The following is a 21,517-nucleotide window of genomic DNA, read 5'->3' on the forward strand; positions in this document are numbered from 1 at the left end:
TAGGTAAGCAAGATTTCTACAAAAATGTCACCCATTTTTATATTTATTTTGAGAGAGAGAGAGTCAATAATGAAATATAAGTTACAATAGTCTATAAATTACAAACCAGCAAAAAGATAGTCACATCACATTGAATACATTATATATCTTGCGTCAGTAACTTAGTTTCTTGAAAGACAAAATTGGTGACATGTAACAAGGAAAAAAAAGCAGGGAGGACCCTCTGTAGTTTATCCCACAACTAAGTTACTTGGGAACTTCTTCCACTTAGAAACCACATCCCAGTATACATGTCCTGCACAAAAATCAACTCTCTCTGATTGTTCACATGCTTCCCTTGGAAGGTGAAAGCCGTTTGATTGTGCACCACAAAACATCCTATAAACATAAACTTGCTGCCAAAGAATGGAAGAGTGCTCAATAAACATGACTTACTTCCAGTGGTGGATCCGGAATTTAGATGTTGTGAGTTCTGAGTTGAGACAATGGGTTCTAAAATGTATATCGTATTCTATCTATATTTTTTTCCGCACATATATATAGAGTTCGACCCCCCAAATCATTGAGTTCAGCCGAACCAGCGAACCCATTGTTAGATCCGCGGCAGTTTTACTTCATTCTGTCATGCATTGAGGGGCTAGAGTATTCCCCTCTGTTTTCTTCAGATGAAGCACTTGTAGTATTATGTTGAGGTTCATTATTTGCCTTCCTTTGGCCTGCCTCGGCTAGTCGTCTAAGAAGATTCGTGACTGTAGGAAGGAACTTTGTGGATAAAGAGAGAAGTCCAGGAAGCTGTAAACACATGTATCAAGATCAGGTAACAGATAGATTGTTATTTTGAAAGTTCTCATCATTGTAATGGAAGAAATGAAGTGCAGCAATCACATTTATGTCCCATCGGTTTGTTCTCGTCCAAGTCTAGACAGTTAACTCTAAAAATGTTTCAGAATAGAAAGGAAGGTACAAATGTGTTTCATCTTAGCAGACTATATTAGGAAATAACTCCTGAAAGCCCACATAAAACATTCCCAAGATTATGATGAATCGAAACGTCATTGAAAGGTTACAACTTATTTGTGTTGGCAATTTTAGCTTTGCATGAATTTTTACAACCATAACAACAACAACCCAGTATAGTCTCACAGGTGGGGTCTGGGGAGTATAGTGTGTACGCAGACCTTACCCCTACCCTGGAGGGGGAGGCTAGGCTGTTTCCGATAGACCCTCGACTCAATAACATTCTAGAACGTTACAAAAGAAAATGGTAGGAAGTGTCATACTTTAGGACAATGGAGGAAGTTTAACAAGAAGATTTTATGAATGAGCAAAGACCAAGAGTTCATACAGTTATTTGGTCAAATGCTTCTGATGCAACAAAACTGAAATTTTAACAAATCATATTCAACACTTACAGCGCCATTGCGGAATTCGCCCGAGATGTCAAGTTGCACCCAGAGGGCTTTCACTAGTAGAAAGGCAACAAATATGACTCCCAAATACAAAGGATTTCTGAAAAGAGTAAAAAACCAATGTGAGATATGTGAATACAGTGGATACATCCTATCATCAAGTGGATATAAAAGCCTCTATTCGTCAAACTAAGGGGTATCATGACTAACAACAACAACAACAACCCAGTGAAATCCCACACGTGAGGTTTGGGAAGGGTAGTGTGTACGCAGACCTTATTCCTACCGTGGAAGATAAATAGGTTGTTTCCGAAAGACCCTCGGCTAAGGGGTATCATGACTAAGAGTATAAAAATTACTCCAAGAGAATGAAACAAAATGGATAGAGAAACGTTTACCCAATTCTAACAAGAAATTGAGAGGTGGTCATAAGTGGAGAAGGTTGGGTTATGACCTGCTATTGAACATATAGTTGGCTCGACTCATGTTTACCCAAATAAATTTTAAACGAGTTGGTCACAGCCATAATTTTAAAAACTGTTTTGACTCGCGCAATCCGAACCCAATCTTGATCCATAAGTAGGAAATGGTACCTCAACAGTGTCATGAATTCATTGAACCCCAGAATAAGCAACGCGACAACTGCCCATGGAGGTGGAAGCCAATTGTTATTTCTCCTGCTAGCCTCCTGAAGTTAAAAAAAAAACGGATGGTCAGAAGCTAACAAAGGAGTCTACAAATATTACAACCGTGAAGAGAATTTTTATCCTGATGAATATATCAAATAGAGATGTCACCGCAGATGGTAAGAAAAACTGCTATGTTAACATACAATTGACAGGCTCAGAGAATCGCTGGAATCAAATTATAAAGCAGCAGTGTAACGTGAGTCACACTTTTATATTTGTCTGATTCAAATGTACTGAAAAGTGTTGTCAATGGTGAAAATCATAAAAGAAGAACCAAGGTTGATTGGGACTTTAAGTGCAATGTGCAATTAACGTGTGAGCTTTAGTTAAAAAGGTGCAAAATTAATAATATATAAAATATTACTATATGTCTGTGCGATGGTAAAAATTAAATATACAAGGAATGAAGTCCTAAAAAGCACAAAGTTATGTGCAAGATGTAAGATAACGTGCCTGAGCAGCAATGGCTTGTGTAACAATGTATTCAGTCTCAGTGTTAAATTGCTTCCACAACGACTTGCATTGGATAGGTGTGATTAAAGTTTTTGATGCAGAGACCTGCAATAAAGAGTTAACCAGAAAAGATGATAGATATGATAGGTCAAATATACAACAACAACAACAACAAACCCAGTGTAATCCCACAAGCGGGGTCTGGGGAGGGTAATGTGTATGCAGACCTTACCCCTAACTTGTGAAGGTAGGGAGGCTGTTTCCAATAGACCCTCGGCTCATGACAGGTCAAATATGGAAAAAGAAAAAAAAAAGGTTACTCAATAGAAGTGTAAGTTCAAGAGATGAACTTTTGCATGCAACTTTCTGATCTTGCAAGTCTAATTACCAAAATGAGAAAGGTAAATAAATGCAAACGTTAGACCAAGCGGCAAGGTTACATAGAAGGGTGTATATAGTACTGCACCGATAAAAAGTGATAACTTTGTTGATGGTTCAATAAATATTCACATTGTATGAACTCTACGAAATCACTTTGGCCAGTACTTGAATGCTTCTCCTTTTTCTTTGACCGTGCTTCTCTTCTTGTAATTAACATCTAAGACAAACCATCTTATCGACTAAGCGAGTTACCTCATTCCAAGTGCTAGAGGCCAGAGGATCAAGAGATGCAATGCCTTTTTTGGTTGAAGCACCTCCATCCGAAAGAGCAATAGTGAGTGTATTCTCTATGCTATCACGTTCATCTTCCAAACGAATTGCAGCCATAACTGACAGGAGCTTCAGAGACTGAGGAGCACATTAAAAGAACAGAGATTTATGTGATATTCGAACTTTAAACAGACAGCCGAGAAAGAAAAATTAATTCAGTCAGTCATACAGCTGATCTGGCAGTTTTGGTAATAGCTCGAATATTTTCCTTTCCAATCCAAACTCGTGGCATTGAATCAGAATCATAGCTAAATAACATTGAAAACCTGTCAACGATTTTTAGGTCAGTAGCATTATATATCGAAAATATTCCCATGTCAGAACTTCTGAACAAGATAACCAATATACTACCTGTCCTTCATACGAATCAAAACCCTTCCAGCCTCTTCCTTCGCCTTTGCTTCAACCACTCCGCGTGCATAATCCTTCAATCTCAAAACCATATTTTCCCTTGTTTGTTCATCCATTTCAAAACCAGAAAGTGCAGCCGAAAACCCAGAGAGTGCTGTGTCAGTCTCACGCTGAAGCAGTTTTCTTATTGCTGGCCATGTATCATCAGCAGCTCCATCTAAAAGACCCTCCACAGGTCCAGCTAAAGCATCATTTAATTTGGTCTAGACAAAAACTCGAGAAATTTCAGTGCCAGTGTGACTACATTTAAAGACACGATCAATCTCAAAAGATCCAATTATAACAAGGAAAAATCTATTGACATTATGAATGTTGTAAGAGCCGTTCAGCTGTCAGGTGACGATGTTTCGTCATATTGAACTTTTATTCCAGCAAATGCCAGATTACTTGGATCTCAAAATCCTAGTATCTAACACTAGCCAATGATAAAACCAAGTTTCAATAATTTCTGATACTTACTACAAAAGAACCAAAATATATAGGTCATTAAACTCCGTACCTCGTAAAGAGTAGTAACTTCAGCCAGCTTGGCAGTACGAATTTCGGAAATATGAGCATCTACATCACGCTTGAGCTTATCCCTAACTCTGGATGAGTCCCATTTTGCTTGATCAATAACAGCATCTGCAAAATAATGTATCAGCCTTCAAGTTTCAAAGAGCAATCTGCTGGGACTAAGCTCAACATTTCACGCTCAGCACAATTTATCAGTCACTAATGCTTTGTCTTACTCCACTTTGTTAACGCAATTGTTGGGAGTGTAGGAACAAAGTCCCACATGGAAAGTAGAAAAGAAACATAAGCTACTTATAAGGAGTTGGATACTCTTAATGGTGTGAGGCCTTTTGGAAAAAAAACTGTGTAGCCTTGGCCTAAAGCGGACAATATCACACCATGTTAAGAGTATCTTTGAGCCGTTTTAGCCCAACAACAATGTTCAGCAAGATCTTTAGAAGAAAAATTGTTATGAACACTACTCGCTAAAGATTTGTCAGTTTTGCAAGTTTATCATATAGCAACAGCAGCTGTATTTTTATGGTACACACCCCTAGTAAACATGATCAGTACTGACAGTCTCGCGAATAGATTAAATCGAGTGGAGCTACAGAATGGAAGGTTATATCCTGTACCTGCGCATTCCTCATCAAACTGGGACATAAAAGACACAGTGCACTCATGAGCGGCCATTGCAAACCCTATACCTCCCTTCAGTTCCTTATCAAATGCTTCTTTGAATCTTTCCAAAGTATCAGATCGTATGCGTCCCAGCATAGATTGGTAGGCTGGTTGGACAAACTACAACAGAAAAAAGAATGAATAACAAGGTTAGTTAAAGAAAGTATCTTTCCTTGGTTAGAAAACACGCCCAGCTCAGAGGGGACATGATGTTTGCAGCTAGTTGATACATCGTTCCAAGGGACAAACTCAATATACAACCACCACCACTACACAACTTAGACACAACAGTAGAAAGTACATTTACTATCGAAGTCTGTCATCAGGATTTCTTAGCTTAGTCTCTAAATTTAGTATATTAATAACAAAAAAATTCTCTCCATTTCAGACATTCATATCAACACAGTGACATTTGAATGCAGAAATGACAGAAAAATTGTTAGGAGTGCAGATGAAACTCATGGAAGAGTTTTTTAAAACTTTGATGTGAAGTTTTCTCTATCAAACAAACTTTCTACTATTGTTTTGCTATGTTTTCCACTTCTATAACACATAAGTCAAAATAATTATCTTTAATGTGCCTAGTCAAACACCTTCATATAAACGCAATGTAGGTAGTATAAATTTTCTAGGAGGAGGGAAAATGAAATGACATCAGAGATCAGCAGTTCAGGGGGTAACTACTAAATTAGCACTGAATTCGTTGGGTCTAGGAAGTCCTAGTAGCTGTCATCAATCGAAAGGAATCCACCAAGTTTTATTGGTCAAATAATCAAAAGTCGAAAGGTGAATTCAGTGCATATACAATGATAGGTGTACACGGGGAAACAAGTTTAGGGGAGAGCATTGTCTAGCTAACTTACCTGAAGCAATTTCTCTTCCAACTGCTTTCGTTTTGTAGATCTCACTCCTTCATCAAAGAATGTAGCCTCTGCATCATATCTGAAAAGAAAAAAATGTTATAGCCCTGGTGAATATGGGCTTATTATTGACAATATCCATACAAGTTCATAACATGTATTTCAAGGAAGAAGAGCATAGAATTATGCCTATGTGAAGATGAATTCTGCAGAATCCAACTTTGCTTAATAGACTTAAAAAACATCAGCATATAGATATGCTTCACTACAGACATAAAGATACTCCTCTCAAACGTCATTTGGCATCTGAAACTACTTTGGAGTGTATAAGAAAGAAGGAGAAAGTTGAGCAAAATCGTATAGATGTATGAAAAGATTTATCCATACAGCTATAAAGCATGCATACTATAATGTATGAGATAGGTGTTCTTACTCTGATAAACAAGTGTTCAAAATTGTGCTAAGCTTCTTCCCGAAGCCACCCACAGGATGAGATTGCACTGCCTCTTTTAATTGACACCACTCCTATAACAAAAGATAAATCATTACCTATAATTAAATACCGATGTTCAAAATTGGTCAATAAAAACGAAAAATGTGTAATACTAAAAATATTTAATAAAATGCAAATACCTCATTTGCAGTGAAAGAGTCATATTTTTCATGGGCAATTTCTTCACAGCGTACGGTAGCTACCATAACCTGCACTTGGATTACAACAAGCACATCAATGAGGATATAAATGATCAACTGAAACTTCACTTGAGCAGATTCCGGGGGCGTAACCTTATGGGCAGGGAGGTCAAGGTCCCTGTTCTCCTTTATAACCTCCCACATATGCTGTGCACTAAACGAAAAACCAGAAGCAGGAACAACTCCCCGCCTATCTCCAGCAAGACCCCCAGGTGCAATAGAATGAAAGAATCGCTGTCTTAGACTAGCCACCTTTACAAGGATAACAAGCATAAACATAATCTAAACCCAAAGCTCACTAAACAGAAGAGTTAATTATTTGAGTATGTCGGAAAACACTATATGTCAAAGTAAACAGATTTAAAATAATAAAAGAGAGAGAGAGAGAGAGAGAGAGAGAGTCAAAGTAAACAGATTTAAAATAATAAGAGAGAGAGAGAGAGAGAGAATAAAACGATCAACGAAGTTCAAGTAATTGATTTGTCTCTACCTGCTCTTTAAATTGCTCTTCCTTCTCTTCATAACTAGAAAGTGCAACAACCTCAACCTGGACACATATTATTCAATATCATTACATGTATATGCATTAGAGAAAACCAGCTAATAAGAAGGCTACAGAGATCTTAACTTAAGAGACTTACATTAAAAAATTCACCTAAAGGTGTTTCCGCATGAGCTTGCGGCTTTGGGACGGAATCCCATATCTACAGTCAAAGGGAAGCAACTAAGAACCAATAATTGAGTCTATAATAATATGTATAAAATGAAGAAACATGCATATGTTACCTTCTGAATGTCTTCCCTTAAAACAGGCTCCAAATTTTCAAGCGGAGTCTAACAAATATTATAGGAAATTCAAAAAGTTAGGCAATATTTTCGACAAGATCTGCAGGTATAATCAAATGTGGGAATATCTTCAACTGGGAAACCATATATGAGAGAAGAAGGAACCTACCCTTGTTTTATCGCGTATAACAAACATCAATGTCGTTTTACGAGGGCTAAATAACCGCATCATAACCTGTTAAGATTAAGCAGTTTAAAAGTGATACCGAATATTCAGACAAGATAACACTTTGTATTATACCTGAAAGACAGTCTTCAGAAGAGGCTTATTAGCAGCTTGCTCACGGCCAATATCATGACACCACCTGTACTTTAAATTTTATTAATAACTTGTCCCTTTGGATACGTTTTAAGGTATCAATTTAGCTTAAGTACATGTAATTCACACACTAAAAGGGAACTTACATATTGATTAGCACTATATCAGAAACAGCAAGGGCAAATAGGGCACTTTGCTTCTCAAATGTAGTGTCATCCTAAACAAAACATCAAAATTGAATGAGGCAGGGAGCATTCAATGAACATTGGTAGCAGGAAACTCGGTGATACAAATCAATTAGTGAAATTTGACAATTACAAAGATCAGGGAAAGTGGAATGTAAAAGATCTCATAGACAAGCAAATCACTGAAAGTTGTTCCAAAGTTATCTCAGCGAAGCATTGCGGCAAAAATTAAGGAAGCTGAAGATTGTGGATACTAAATTGGAATAGGTCACTTTATAAGGAAAACTATTAGGATATATTAAATTTTAAAAAGCATAAAACAAGAAAGAAAAAGGACAGTGTCCATATTAGGATGCTGTTACATATCCAGCCACACAGAAAGGTACAATACTTCGGGAAAAACACATATGGTGCTTTATGTATAAACAGTCGAAGGCATTGAAACCAAGCAATGGGCGAAAAGGAGTACAGGAAAGTAAATCATCATTGTGAAAGTCATTTCAACGAACCTCTCCACGCTCTCTCCCATCGGTGCCCTCTAAATCCATAACAAGGGTGCACGGCTCAATCCCAACACATCGAGCCATCCAGATACCTTTTGTGGTTTGTGACCTGAAAAGAACATCAAGAATGCATGCTTTCAATAGGATACACAGAATTATTATGATAAGCTAAATCACTAAACCATACCTTCCTTTATAAGCATCCATCTCTCTAAAGTTAGTACCAAATAGATGATTTAACAGTGTACTTTTCCCTGGCATAATCTCAGTTAAACTGTGTTAGAAGTGCTAGCATGACGATAGGTAGAGCTCAAATGAAGCAGTAAGGGAATCCTGATATAGGGAGGGGAATGATAGTTGAGTCATTTAAGCATACGGAACAACAAGATAAATTTACGTTAGTACATTACAAACTGGAAAATGGATGATAGCAATTGAGTTTATCTAGAAAGAATTATTACCACTACTTTGTGGACCCATAATGGATACTATAGCATATGAAAGACCACATTCTGCCAGTTTAACTTCCTTTATGAAATTTTCAACTCCAGCAACATTGAAGACCCCATCCCCATCAATGAGGTGTGTGGAACAACATCCATCACTTTTATCTGAAAGCATCGATCAGTAATAAAGTCAGCAAGAGCCCAACTTCTAAAGGTGCCTTTGGAAACAAATGAAATCCATAATTATTCATAGCAAGATAGAAAAGAGAAAAGAGTCCACATTTCATCCAAAAGCTGAAGGCCACAGAGTCAAGCTCTTAAGTAAGAAGGTACATCCATCCATAAATAGGAAAAAAGATTATGCTCTTCTTTATCAGTTCAAACAATGTACACACGCTCGAGCTCCACCACATTTTTACCACCAGAGAAGAAGAAGTAAAGCAACCTAAGTAAGAACACTCAAGACTTATTAATACCTGCATAACTCTAACCAGTAAGGCAGTAAATAAAGGACCCCGTATTGGTTTACCACATAAAATATATGTCTGGCATAAAACTCTGCATTGTCAATACAACGTTTAGTTCCCAACATAGAAATCTACATCTCTAAGGCAACGTTTGGTTACCATTTTCGTTTTCGTTTGTAGTATAAGTACTACTCACAGTCTGACATAAATTATGGGAAAATCTATGTTGTGAGATAGAATGTGAAAGAATAAGAATAAATTTGTCCGCAATACCTGAAGAAGAGCAGCTAAAATAACAAAAAAATAATCTTAAAAGTATCTACGGAAAAGGGCCTAAAATGCCCATGTAGTCTTTGCCCGGGTGCACAAATACCCTCCGTTAAATATTGAGCCCATATGTGTCCCTACCTTTTACCTAAACTGTGGTATTATTGCCCCTCTAGGCTAACAGACGTATCTTTAGCCTCCTGCCACCATTAATAAGTCTCAATTAATGTTAACCAAAAGATACATCCATTAGCCAAGAGGGGCAATAATACCACAGTTTGGGTAACGGTAGGGACACATATGGGCTCAATATTTAACGGAGGGTATTTGTGCACCTGGGTGAAGACTACAAGGGCATTCTAAAAATAAAACATGACAATATTCTATATAGAAAAAGTTCTTAACAATTTTTATTTAAATTAGTTAAAGTAAATCATGTACATGTTTACTAATTAATAAAACTAATCCTTTTGGTGTCGCAGCCTGCATAACTATATTTGTATTATAATTAACAATTTAAGGCATAGCATGATAGCAATCCACATTTATCATCACTATGTAACTAGTTTGCGAACCAAACTACCCCCAAAGCATATGGAGGTCATCTTTCCCTAACACTCCTTAAAGTAGTTTATCCTAAACATTCAAACAGTCAGATGTGAAAACATGCACAACAAGGAAAGCATTTACATTAACTAAATCATCATAATTAAGGTATTTCAGAATTGCAGCCCCTGTCTTAGGCAAGTTTCACAAAAAGAAAATCGACAATTGAAGGAAACTCACTAACCCTGACAAAATCAACATCAAATTGACATAAATCAATCATCCAAAGTACCAAGCAATAAATAAAAATTTAATCTTTATAGTTACAACACATAGGCCAGAAAAAAAATAGGGGGGGGGGGGGGTGGCTAACCCGTGGGAAGAAAATGATAATAACACAAGAACAATTAACTAGCATTGGATTACATATACAGAGCAATGACAAGGTCGAATTAATGGGATTGATATTAAAAGCTAAATGAGGGGTTCCAGATAACAACAACATCAACAGCAACAAAAAATCTAGCGTAATCCCGTAAATGGAGTATGGGGAGGTTAGTGTGAACGCATACCTTAGCCTACCTAATAGCATACCTTAGCCTACCTAATATTGATAGAGAGTATGTTTTTGATAGACCTTCGGCTCAAGGAACAGTGAAAATAAAGCAACCAAGCAACAAACAATAGTAACAAGAATGTAATATCCTAACAAAAACGAATAACACGTCGTGTAATAATAAAGAACCATGAATAAGAAATGGATCAGAGCATAAAAATAAAAAATAAAATAAAAACGTTGAAGGCATACCCATTCGTGAAAACTCAAAGCTTGATCAATGCTTGTAGATTGGAATGTACAATTATATGATCGAAGCCAGTGTTGCTGTGCGATTTCTATAGACGAAAGAATTTATGCAATATTTACATTAAACCAGTTATTTTAACTTTTAGCATTCACAATTTCCATGTAACCAACCAGGTGAAAAACTGGGGGAAAAAACAAATAATCTTATGAATAGGACGTGCATGGATCGGATCCCATGTCGTTTTATGAAAATCTTCCCCTTTTCCATCGGATGTTCCTACAAAGGGACACGCCAAATGTTCAAAATTAGTTAAAGAAATGTACTTCATGTACGGAGAATTTTTGTCAACGTGCCTAATTATGTTAAATTATTGTAAATTTGATTAGTAACCGGATACTTATGGAGTAACTTTCATCCATACAAATATCAAATGACTTTGATTACGTTATAAAACAATAAAAGAATAAGAAGAGTATTGCAAACAAAAGTAAAGAGAGAATTATTATTGATTTGGGATGATAAAATTCCTTTATTTATAGGGAAAAGTGACTTAGCCACAAAGTAATAAACTCTAAAATCTCTAAAAAATATAGACATTCACCTTAAATACAATTCTGTTTATAGCACTCCCCCTTGAATGTTTATTCAACAGATAATGTGTCTCATTAAAATTTTAACTAAAATAAAACCCAGTGGAAAAACAAATTCTAGTGAAGAAAAAGAGTACACATATCTAACAATACACTTATTGGGTGCCTCGTTAAAAACCTTGCAAGGAAAACTCAGTGGGATAAAACCTTGTGAGGAAAAAAGAGTACAACGCGTATTAACTCCCCTTGATGAGACAATCAATTCACATCTTTGAGCCTTCGCATTTCAATCTTGTGCACCATCTTCAAAAAATTGTTGGTAGAGATTCGATAAACAAATCAGCCACGTTAACTTGAACGAATTTGTTTCACCTTGAAATCATCATTTCTGATAGAGATGTATTATCTTCGTATGATCTTGTTGGAATCGTCATTTCAATATCTTCACATATGGGTAAAGATTTTCGCTATCACATTATCGTGCTTATAGTTATAGCAAGATACAAATGTGCACAAATTGCACTTAGGATGTAGTACTTCATGACCAAGAAATCTATATGGAGCAATTTAAATCCTTCAGGGATTGTCATATAAGTATAGCCAAATAAGCCATATAAATAGACTTTAGATTTATATCAAGTTTTCATGTCATGACGACATATAAAATACATGAAAGTGATTGCACACACCTATTGACTTTATACTTTCGAGTGTTTGAACTATATGTCCAAAACTACATGTCTTTCATATGAAACCAATTCTACTTGAATTGTTTCTCCAGACTTAAAATCCTCATATATATTTAGTGTTATCATAGACGTCGTTGACGAACATTTTATATCGGTTTCAACCTCCTTATTTTTCATAAAGACATAACATAGAGATCTCTTCATTCATATTTTCAGGTACCTGAATCTCTCCTGAGATTTTATGAAGTGTTATGTCATGTGATCTTCTAGATCACTTGCCTCCTTATTATGATCAGTTTGATCATTTGCTCATCTTCTTTATCAAGAATATTATTTGAAACCGATTTGTCTATACGTTTTAAGTGTACCATAGACTTTGTCCTTCTAGGACTTATTCTAATAAGAGCATTTGCAGTGAGAATATAGTTACTTTCTTTGGGTCAGCAAATGTGTATGGCATGCTTTGAAATATATTGCAGATGAATTATCTTTTTATGAATTTCAAGTTCATATTGTTTTATTCTAGGATCTAGGTGTACAAATGATAATTCATACTATGTAACTTTTTTCTCAATTGTTTATCATATCTCCCCCTCATGTTAAAAAAACTAACTTGCTTCCTCAACTTTATAAAAATACCATTATGCGTTATGGTGTTATTTAAAATATATATCGCACATCAATAATAATAAGATAAAATTATTTGGTTCTTGACCCTGAATCACTTGTGAGGGGAGAATGTATTATACTTCGTATATAACGTATATTAAACTGATATAGATAACTTTGTTCTCAGAAGCAATAGTTTAATTATTAAGTGGAGGCACTCAATAAATCATTTTGCTAAACCAATTGTGATGTAAACCAACTTATCAAGATGAACTGTCCTGAATAGAAAATATGAGAATTATGCTCGAAATTAAATTATTGAACAAGTTACCTCGCAAACATTAAGTTGCGGGTTAATAATAATCGCACATGTAACCATCTCATAAATGCATCTTATGTGGTATACATGACAGGTGAATAAGCCCATATTCACCTTTGATGTTTTCAGCATTCATGGGATTCAATCACAATTTTAGTTGGTCTATTAATTAATGAGAATAAACAACATAAGAGAATTCATAAAGAACTTTCTAGTTCTTTAATATTTACCCATGTGAATTCTCTTTCTCTCTTTTTTTTTTTTTGCTTGCAGATCATACTTAAATTAATATGGCTAAAATTAATTATGTCAACTGAATAAATTATCAATATTGATAAATTTTAGGTTTACACCATGACATGTGCAATTATCAATAAACTCCAAGTTTATTATGATATGAATTTTTATATCAATAACTTCTATTTTATTGTGATATTCTTTTGTTTGTGTAGTACAAACGGGAGAACAAAGCAAGTAGTTTTTCACATACATATTACCTCGCTACAAGTTGTAGTAAAAAAAGATATTATATCTTTCTTTTATTTATAGTCTCAATATAACCAACCGTTTTCGCGAATACTTTAGATACTATATAAGTTTCTTTGAGACTTACTACAACATAATACCTTATTGATTATCAATTTTATTTCTTCAAAATAATATAATTGGCTCTTCTAGAGCTTTCGATTGATTCTGTACTACCACATATTCATCAACATCCATGTGGTGAATATCTCTTTCAAGGAGAAAGTTATACCATTATAGTCATGGTCAAAATCATTATAGGCAAGATATGTTGCTTCTATTACTTTTACCCTGTAATAATCACATTGCCATAATATTTTGGCATAATCACAATAGGTACTTGATCAATGATAATTCATGCCACAATAATGAAATTATTTTCTTATTTTATCTCAAACCTCTTTCTAGAGATTAATGTAGTATATCCACTACCACTAGCACGTTCATATTCTTTCAAGAATGAATATGTATTCATAAATGAGATGTTGTCACATTCATATCATGAATGGACTATAAACATCTAATCTCATGTCAAATCGATGACAAACATTATTTTTACAGAGTGAAGGATTATTTGAGAATCCTTATTATTCTCATTAACACAACGATGACAATTATAATTTCGTCTATTGCCACGTCCACATCCATTGATACCTTCACAATAATAATTTTGTCTTCCTTCAGACTTATTGCATATTGCTACTACATTTTCTTAAGGGAACGAGAATGAAGCAAATCCATTGGGACGAGTTTTCACTTCTTGTGCTCATAATCATATATGAATTTGATCATGGCAAGACATAGAAATTTTACCACTTCGGGTGGTTATAATTTCTCACAAACTCTATTAGAGTTATAATAAAAATTTATTATCTTTTCTTGTATTTAAAATCAAATTATAGAATTTCAAAAATTTAAAAGAGAAAAATATGATAAAATACTTACCTTAAATCCAGAATTTATTCCTGAAGGAAGTTCATGGATCAATTGACAATCATTATGCTCAATATTATGTAGAAGTTGAGCATCATGCACGTATCCCAAATCCTAGCGACCAAAGCATATGCCTCTACTCAATTGGTTAGAGTCTCATGCTGATAACGTATTATAAAACAATAAAAAAAAAAGAGTATTGCAGAGAAAATTAGAGAGAGAATTCTTATTGATTTGGGATGAATTACAATGGAATAGAACCCATCTATTTATAGAGAAAAAGTGACTTAGCCACAAAGTAACAAACCCTAAAATCTCTCAAAAATATTAAATACAATTCTATTTATAACAGATTACTAATTATATATGTGAATTCAAGAATTCGTTATCAAAGTTCTATTATGATAGCTAGATTATGACATATGAACATATGACACATGCGGAGCTAGCCTATTAGGTACGGGTTTAGCCGAATCCCTACTCATTTTTTATATATATATAAAAAATTGCGAACATATAACTAAGAAGAGCTACAGTTCCGTGGCAAATTCAGATCACATAAACTCATAAATTTTAAATACTAACTCTGTCGCATATCACTAATAATCAAGATTAGTGGTTCTTCTGTTGGTGAAAAAATAATTATATTTCTTTTAACATCAAACAAATGACTATAAATACACATCTTTTTAATGTTATAGCGATTCCTTTTATAAATATCATCTTCATAGTTGCCTAACTTTTTATGGGTGAAGTTATCTAATGCATGTGCTGATAGAAAATAACAAGTATTCAATAAAATAATCGAGGTGTGTGCAAGCTTGGTTTAACACTACATTATCCGGAAAAAAGAGTTTTTTTATAAGCGAAAATTTTCAAAAGGTTAGTAATTGCATCATTCAAAATTTAATTCAATAAATAATGGATCTGCTCCTCAATCTTTTTCACTTAAATATGTAGTTTTCTGACACACATTACGCTAGGATATAAAGATAATGAATTTTAAATCATAAGAGTTTTATTAAAAATCAAGGAGCCAATGTTGGAATTGGATTGCAATTTATAACCCTTATACACCACCAACTACCAATAATAACAAATTCAATGTAATCTCACAAGTGAAGTATGAAAAAATTAATGTGTACGCAAAACTTAACCTACCTTGTGAAGATAGAGATGTTGTTTCTGGTAGACTTTCGGCTCAAGAAATTGTGAAAATAAAGCAACAAAAATTGCAACAACAAGATAACAGGGTAACAGAAGTGAATGCACAACATGTACTAATAACGAACTAGGAATAAGAAAATACAACAATAGTACCAGTGCTACTGGTAAGCCTAGAAGAGACTCGCAACTATCTGTCAGCCTTCAACTCTAATACTCGACATCCACACCTTCTTATCGAGGGTCATATCTTCGGTAGGCTGAAGCAGAGGCGGATCCAGGATTTGAGACTTATGGGTTCCTACCGTAACTTCAAATTAATATACAATAATATATGGGTTCATAATTAGATATTTACAAATATTTAGTAAATTTCTTAATATAAATACAGGGTCTACGTAAAAGCTACTGGGTTCCCGAAAACCCGTAGTCAATGCTCTAGGTCCGCCCCTGGACTGAAGCAATGACATGTTTGCCTAATCACCTCACTTCAGTACTTCTTTAGCCTACGCCTACCCTTCTTCGTACCAGCCATGGTCAACCTCTCACGCGTCCTAACCAAGATAGTTATGTCTAGCCTTTTTATATACCAAGATAGTTACATGCCCGAATCATCTCGGTCTCAATTACTCCTCCACTGGGCCCCTCCCTCCATATCCCTAATAACCCTTATACACCACAGTTCCTTATAGTTGTTTAATTAACTGTGGGGGAAAAAAGTTTCAATTAACCAAAATATAAAGAAAAAAAAAAGATGACATTAAAGAAGTGTACTTATCAAAAAGGTGGAACCTTGGGAATTTGTATAAAAGCTTCGACCTGACTAATAAAAGTGAAGCATGGAATTTCAGATGGATCGACGAAGATCATGCCAGCTTACAACCACCTTCTTCGTCTTCCTCATATCGTCTACGCATTCGTTCTATCTTCCTGGGGTTGCTCCTCGCGATTTTCAATCGGTAACCATTTTCGCTTTTCTTTTTTCTATTTTTGTGGTATGCATGCAAAAATGAATAGTATTGGGACCAGATAATAATTCCCATAATCAATTTTTGAATAAATTTGATATCTTTCGATTTTGTGTGTCCACTAATATCTACCCACAATCATTCATAATAATTTCTGGGTGGCCAATAATTTTTATCCATAATCATTTCTTGAATAATTCAGAAGGGGAGTCTTGAAGCAAGTTCAAGTTATCTCCGTGTGTCTTATAGGTTACTGACGCACGGTTGGATTGCCTACATCACACCATTGGGTGCGGTCTTTTTTCGGAACCTACGTGAATGCGAGATGTTTTGTGCACTGCCTGCCCTTTTATTTGTTGAATAATTCAGGCATGTCGATTCTGGGTGTCCACTAATTTCTACCCATGTTCAATTTTATGACTAATTTAGACATTTTTTAGTTTTGGGTGTTCCGTAATTTCTACCCATGTTCATTTTTCTTGAATAATTTAGATATTTTACTATTTTGGGAGTCTATAAATTTCAAGAGTTTATAACTTTTTTTGTGTTCTTGTGAATCATAGTGGTTTGGATCTATTGATTTTCATCTACTGCTGAAGCTCTTACATTACCATGTTTTCTTATAAGGGGTTACTAGCAAAAATGTTTGGCTTGTAAAATGATTGTGAATATAATGACTAATGAACACAGACGGATCCACAATTTAAACTCTATGAGACTTTTAAGGTTCTTAGCATTAAACTATTGTACTTCTAAAGTTAGGGTTTCATATCTACTATTTTTTAGTGAATTTTTTACGCATAAAATTATGCACCAAGTCAAAAGTACTAGGTTCAGATGAACCTACTACTGCTATGCTGCATCCGCCCCCTGCTAATGAAATGGCCTATATAGAGTGGAATGATTTCATATGAAGGCGTAGTTGATTGGCTGATTGATTTATAAAATGGATGTGATAATTGATCTCCTCTATTGCTAGACAAGTCCAGGGAAAATAAGTCACATATGTATTACTTCTGCTGAAGTTGATTATTTGCTGGATAGGCATGTTTAGTGTCTTATATGATATCATTTCAACCCTTTGTTACAGGTCATTTCATTAGCAGTTCCAGGATTCAGGTCATTGTGTTGCACCTGCTATATATATATTCGGAAACAGTCTCTCTGCCCTGCCAGGGTAGGGGTAAGGCTGCGTATATCATACCCTCCCCAGACCCCACTTGTGGGATTATACTGGGTTGTTGTCGTTGTTGTCCTTAAATTTTTTAATACCTATATGAAGACCAAGTTTGAGACTGTGAATGTGTGTGCACCTACTACCTAATTTTGATTGCTGGATCGTCTTCTGCTTCTTTAGGAGTTTTCTTTGGGGCCTTTGTGGTTTTTGTGTTGGTCTGCTTGAATGAATGCCTTTGGCAGAATACATTTAATTCATAGCGAATGTGTGTGAAAAGATTAAAAAAACAGTGACTAATTCAGTGTGAACTCAATGTAGAAATGCTGTATATTCTAAAGCTCTGAAATCTCCTTGCTTATGAGGAGGAGGCCTTCTTGATGTTTCTTTTAATTGAATCCGCTTGTCTTGAAATCTTTATAAATTTGTCTATTGGTTTATGTCTTGAATATCCTGTGCAAGAAACATTGGGCATTGCAGTGATTTCATTTTCCCAGTTTCATCTGGTCAGAATTGAACACTTTGTACTAGTTGCTCAGGTAGAAATATCAGAAAGAAGATCAATTGAAAGATACCATTTTTGCTTTGTTTGATTGTTGCTATCTGTGATATGTGTTTCTGGTTACTGTTTGATTCTTCCCCCTTCTAGAGGAAAAGAACAAAGTGCCTGGAAAAAAGGGGCAACTCTATGCAACCTACTGTTTTCTCTGTTATTTATAATTGTCTATAACAAACCTGTTCTTATATATGTCTGTACAGGGTGATCCACTTAATGTCAAAGTAAACAAGCTAACATCTACAAAGACACAACTACCATATGACTATTACTACTTGAAGTATTGCAAACCTGCTGAAATTTTGAATAGTGCGGAGAATTTGGGGGAGGTTCTTCGAGGGGACCGCATAGAGAATTCAGTTTATACTGTAAGGATATATGCTTTTTCCTTCTAGCTTGAAATTGGCATTAAAAATATGTTTGTTCATGTACTTACGAGTGAACAAGCTGAATTGGTTATATCTTGTGAACTAATACACAGTTCCAAATGAGACAAGAACAGACATGCCAAGTGGTCTGTCGACAAAAACTTGATGCTGAATCTGCAAAGAACTTCAAGGAAAAGATTGATGATGAATACAGAATCAATATGTAAGATTAATCTAGTGTAGTTTTGTTCCAGTTCAGTCCCACCACAGCATGATATCTTTGCTCATCTTTTTGCTCCGCCACAAAAATTAAACATGGATTATTCAAATAATTATGCAGGATTTTGGACAACCTTCCTGTTGCTGTTCTTAGACAAAGGCGAGATGGAAGTCAGTCAACTACTTATGAGCATGGTTTCCGTGTTGGGTTCAAGGGAAATTATGCTGGGGTTAGTGCAGCACTGAATTGCTATAGAATGGTGACTTAATCCTTGCTAAGTAATCTAACCCTTAATGTTTTACTTTCTTCTGCCAGCGTAAAGAGGAGAAGTATTTTATCAACAACCATTTAAGCTTTCGTGTCATGTACCACAAGGACCCTGAAACTGATACTGCGCGTATTGTTGGGTTTGAAGTCACTCCAAATAGGTTTCAATGCTAACCTGTTCCTTGCTATTGTTTTCACACTCTTTGTTCTTGGGAGGGCTGTTCTTTTCTCACTTGATTTTTCGCAACAGCATTAATCATGAGTACAAGGATTGGAATGAGAAGAACCCTCAAGTGATGACGTGCAACCACAATACAAAAAATTTAATTCTAGGTGGCGTTGTACCCCAAGAAGTAGATACAGATAAAGGTGTTGTATTCACCTATGATGTTTCCTTCAAGGTATTCTCTTACTGAACCGTTCTCTCTCCTACTTCAGATGTGACACAGTATTTATTTGTTTGTTGATTTCTTATCTTCTTTTGTTTCTGCAGGAGAGTGATATAAAGTGGGCTTCTCGTTGGGATACATACCTTCTCATGAATGATGATCAGATTCACTGGTTTTCCATCATAAACTCTCTTATGATTGTCTTCTTCCTTTCTGGTATGGTTGCGATGATCATGATGAGAACTTTGTACAGAGATATTGCTAACTATAACCAACTGGAAACACAAGATGAAGCTCAGGAAGAAACAGGATGGAAACTTGTTCATGGCGATGTTTTCCGCCCTCCTATTAATTCTGGATTACTATGTGTTTATGTTGGGACTGGCGTCCAGATATTTGCGATGACACTAGTGACAATGATCTTTGCTCTGTTGGGTTTCTTGTCACCTTCTAACCGTGGTGGACTTATGACTGCCATGGTTCTGCTCTGGGTTTTCATGGGCTTGTTTGCTGGCTATTCTTCTGCACGTCTTTACAAAACATTCAGGGGAACAGAGTGGAAGAGGATTACCTTGAGAACTGCTTTTATGTTCCCCGGTATACTTTTTGCTGTCTTCTTTGTGCTGAACGCCCTCATCTGGGGAGAGAAATCTTCCGGAGCAGTACCTTTTGGAACTATGTTTGCTCTTGTGTGCTTATGGTTTGGAATCTCAGTACCTTTAGTGTTTGTTGGCAGCTACCTCGGCAATAAGAAAGCGGCCCGTGAAGAGCCAGTTAAGACAAACAAAATACCTAGACAAATACCGGAGCTGGCGTGGTACATGAAACCGGCCTTTTCAATTCTTATCGGTGGAATTCTTCCATTTGGGGCTGTTTTCATTGAGCTGTTCTTCATTTTGACTTCCATATGGCTGAACCAGTTCTACTACATCTTTGGCTTCCTATTTATAGTTTTTCTGATCTTGATAATCACATGTGCGGAGATAACTATCGTTCTGTGCTACTTCCAGTTGTGCAGTGAAGACTATTATTGGTGGTGGAGAGCTTATCTGACTGCTGGATCCTCGGCTTTATACTTCTTTGTCTACTCTGTTTTCTATTTCTTCACCAAGCTGGAAATCACAAAGCTGGTTTCAGGCATCTTGTATTTTGGTTACATGTTGATTGCATCGTATGCCTTCTTTGTGTTAACGGGAACAATTGGTTTCTATGCTTGCTTCTGGTTTGTCCGGAAGATCTACTCCTCGGTGAAGATTGACTGATGAAGAGATAGCTCATAAGTTGTTGCAAGTATAGTGAAAATGGTCTGGTGTTCTGATGATTTTGAGATTTAGTAAGAAAGGTCATGTGGATTGCATCATATGCCTTCTTTGCGCTAACAGGAACAATTGGCTTCTATGCTTGCTTTTGCTTTGTTCAGAAAATACATTCCTCATTGAAGATGGACTGACCGAGACATAGCCATAAGTCCATACCTGTATAGAGGTCTGAATTCTGATGATTTTGATATATAGAAAGTAGCAGATTTTCGTGCTGCATAGGACTAAGGCTGAAGTCTGCCTGCCAACGACTGTTTTGTGTCTGTTCACAGGCTTGACTTGTTTCTTGTCATTTAAGTTTATTTCATTTTGTTTTGTTGGTTACATTATTGCAACATTAATTGTACCTTTTTAAAACAATACATATGGTAGAATGTTACCAGAAATTTTGTTCTGTCTTGAAAACTTATGATGATGCATCTACAAATGTGTACAAGCTTGTCCTTTCGATTAGCAAATTGAAATCCATGAGAAACATTTATGCTATACTTCTGCATGTGATTAAGATAGCATTTTATGTTAGTCTCTCTAGGCCATTGCATAGTTGTCAAGAACAACACCAAGTGCTAAACAATGCAAGCACAGAATGCAACACTAGGTATCTTGACAGACAACACATGCAGATGAATACAACAACAACAACAAAAAACCCAATGTATTTCCATAAACGGGGTATGGGGAGGATAGTGTGTACGCAGAC

The 21,517-nt window shown here is 35.7% G+C and overlaps 2 protein-coding genes across 2 annotated transcripts; one reads left to right on the forward strand and one right to left on the reverse strand.

Moving 5' to 3' along the window:
• Positions 1-77: 77 nt before the first annotated feature.
• On the reverse strand, positions 78-8,816 carry LOC107791269 (protein ROOT HAIR DEFECTIVE 3-like). Its single transcript, XM_016613298.1, has 22 exons — positions 8,657-8,816; positions 8,383-8,449; positions 8,202-8,304; positions 7,654-7,724; positions 7,490-7,553; positions 7,358-7,423; positions 7,189-7,236; positions 7,044-7,106; positions 6,893-6,949; positions 6,496-6,654; positions 6,343-6,411; positions 6,143-6,234; positions 5,713-5,791; positions 4,804-4,969; positions 4,173-4,297; positions 3,614-3,876; positions 3,432-3,528; positions 3,185-3,340; positions 2,552-2,656; positions 2,003-2,097; positions 1,413-1,509; positions 78-792 (listed from the first exon to the last, which is right to left on the reverse strand). The coding sequence occupies exons 1-22, from the start codon at positions 8,814-8,816 to the stop codon at positions 610-612; spliced, it is 2,385 nt and encodes a 794-aa protein (XP_016468784.1). The 3' UTR covers positions 78-609.
• A 7,475-nt stretch (positions 8,817-16,291) lies between these two features.
• Positions 16,292-21,203, forward strand: LOC107791268 (transmembrane 9 superfamily member 7-like). Its single transcript, XM_016613296.2, has 7 exons — positions 16,292-16,515; positions 18,458-18,622; positions 18,736-18,845; positions 18,963-19,071; positions 19,158-19,270; positions 19,360-19,510; positions 19,603-21,203. The coding sequence occupies exons 1-7, from the start codon at positions 16,396-16,398 to the stop codon at positions 20,758-20,760; spliced, it is 1,926 nt and encodes a 641-aa protein (XP_016468782.2). The 5' UTR covers positions 16,292-16,395; the 3' UTR covers positions 20,761-21,203.
• The last annotated feature ends 314 nt before the right edge of the window (positions 21,204-21,517 follow it).

Source organism: Nicotiana tabacum, chromosome 15 (genome assembly GCF_000715075.1).
Source record: "Nicotiana tabacum cultivar K326 chromosome 15, ASM71507v2, whole genome shotgun sequence".
Taxonomy (NCBI): domain Eukaryota; kingdom Viridiplantae; phylum Streptophyta; class Magnoliopsida; order Solanales; family Solanaceae; genus Nicotiana; species Nicotiana tabacum.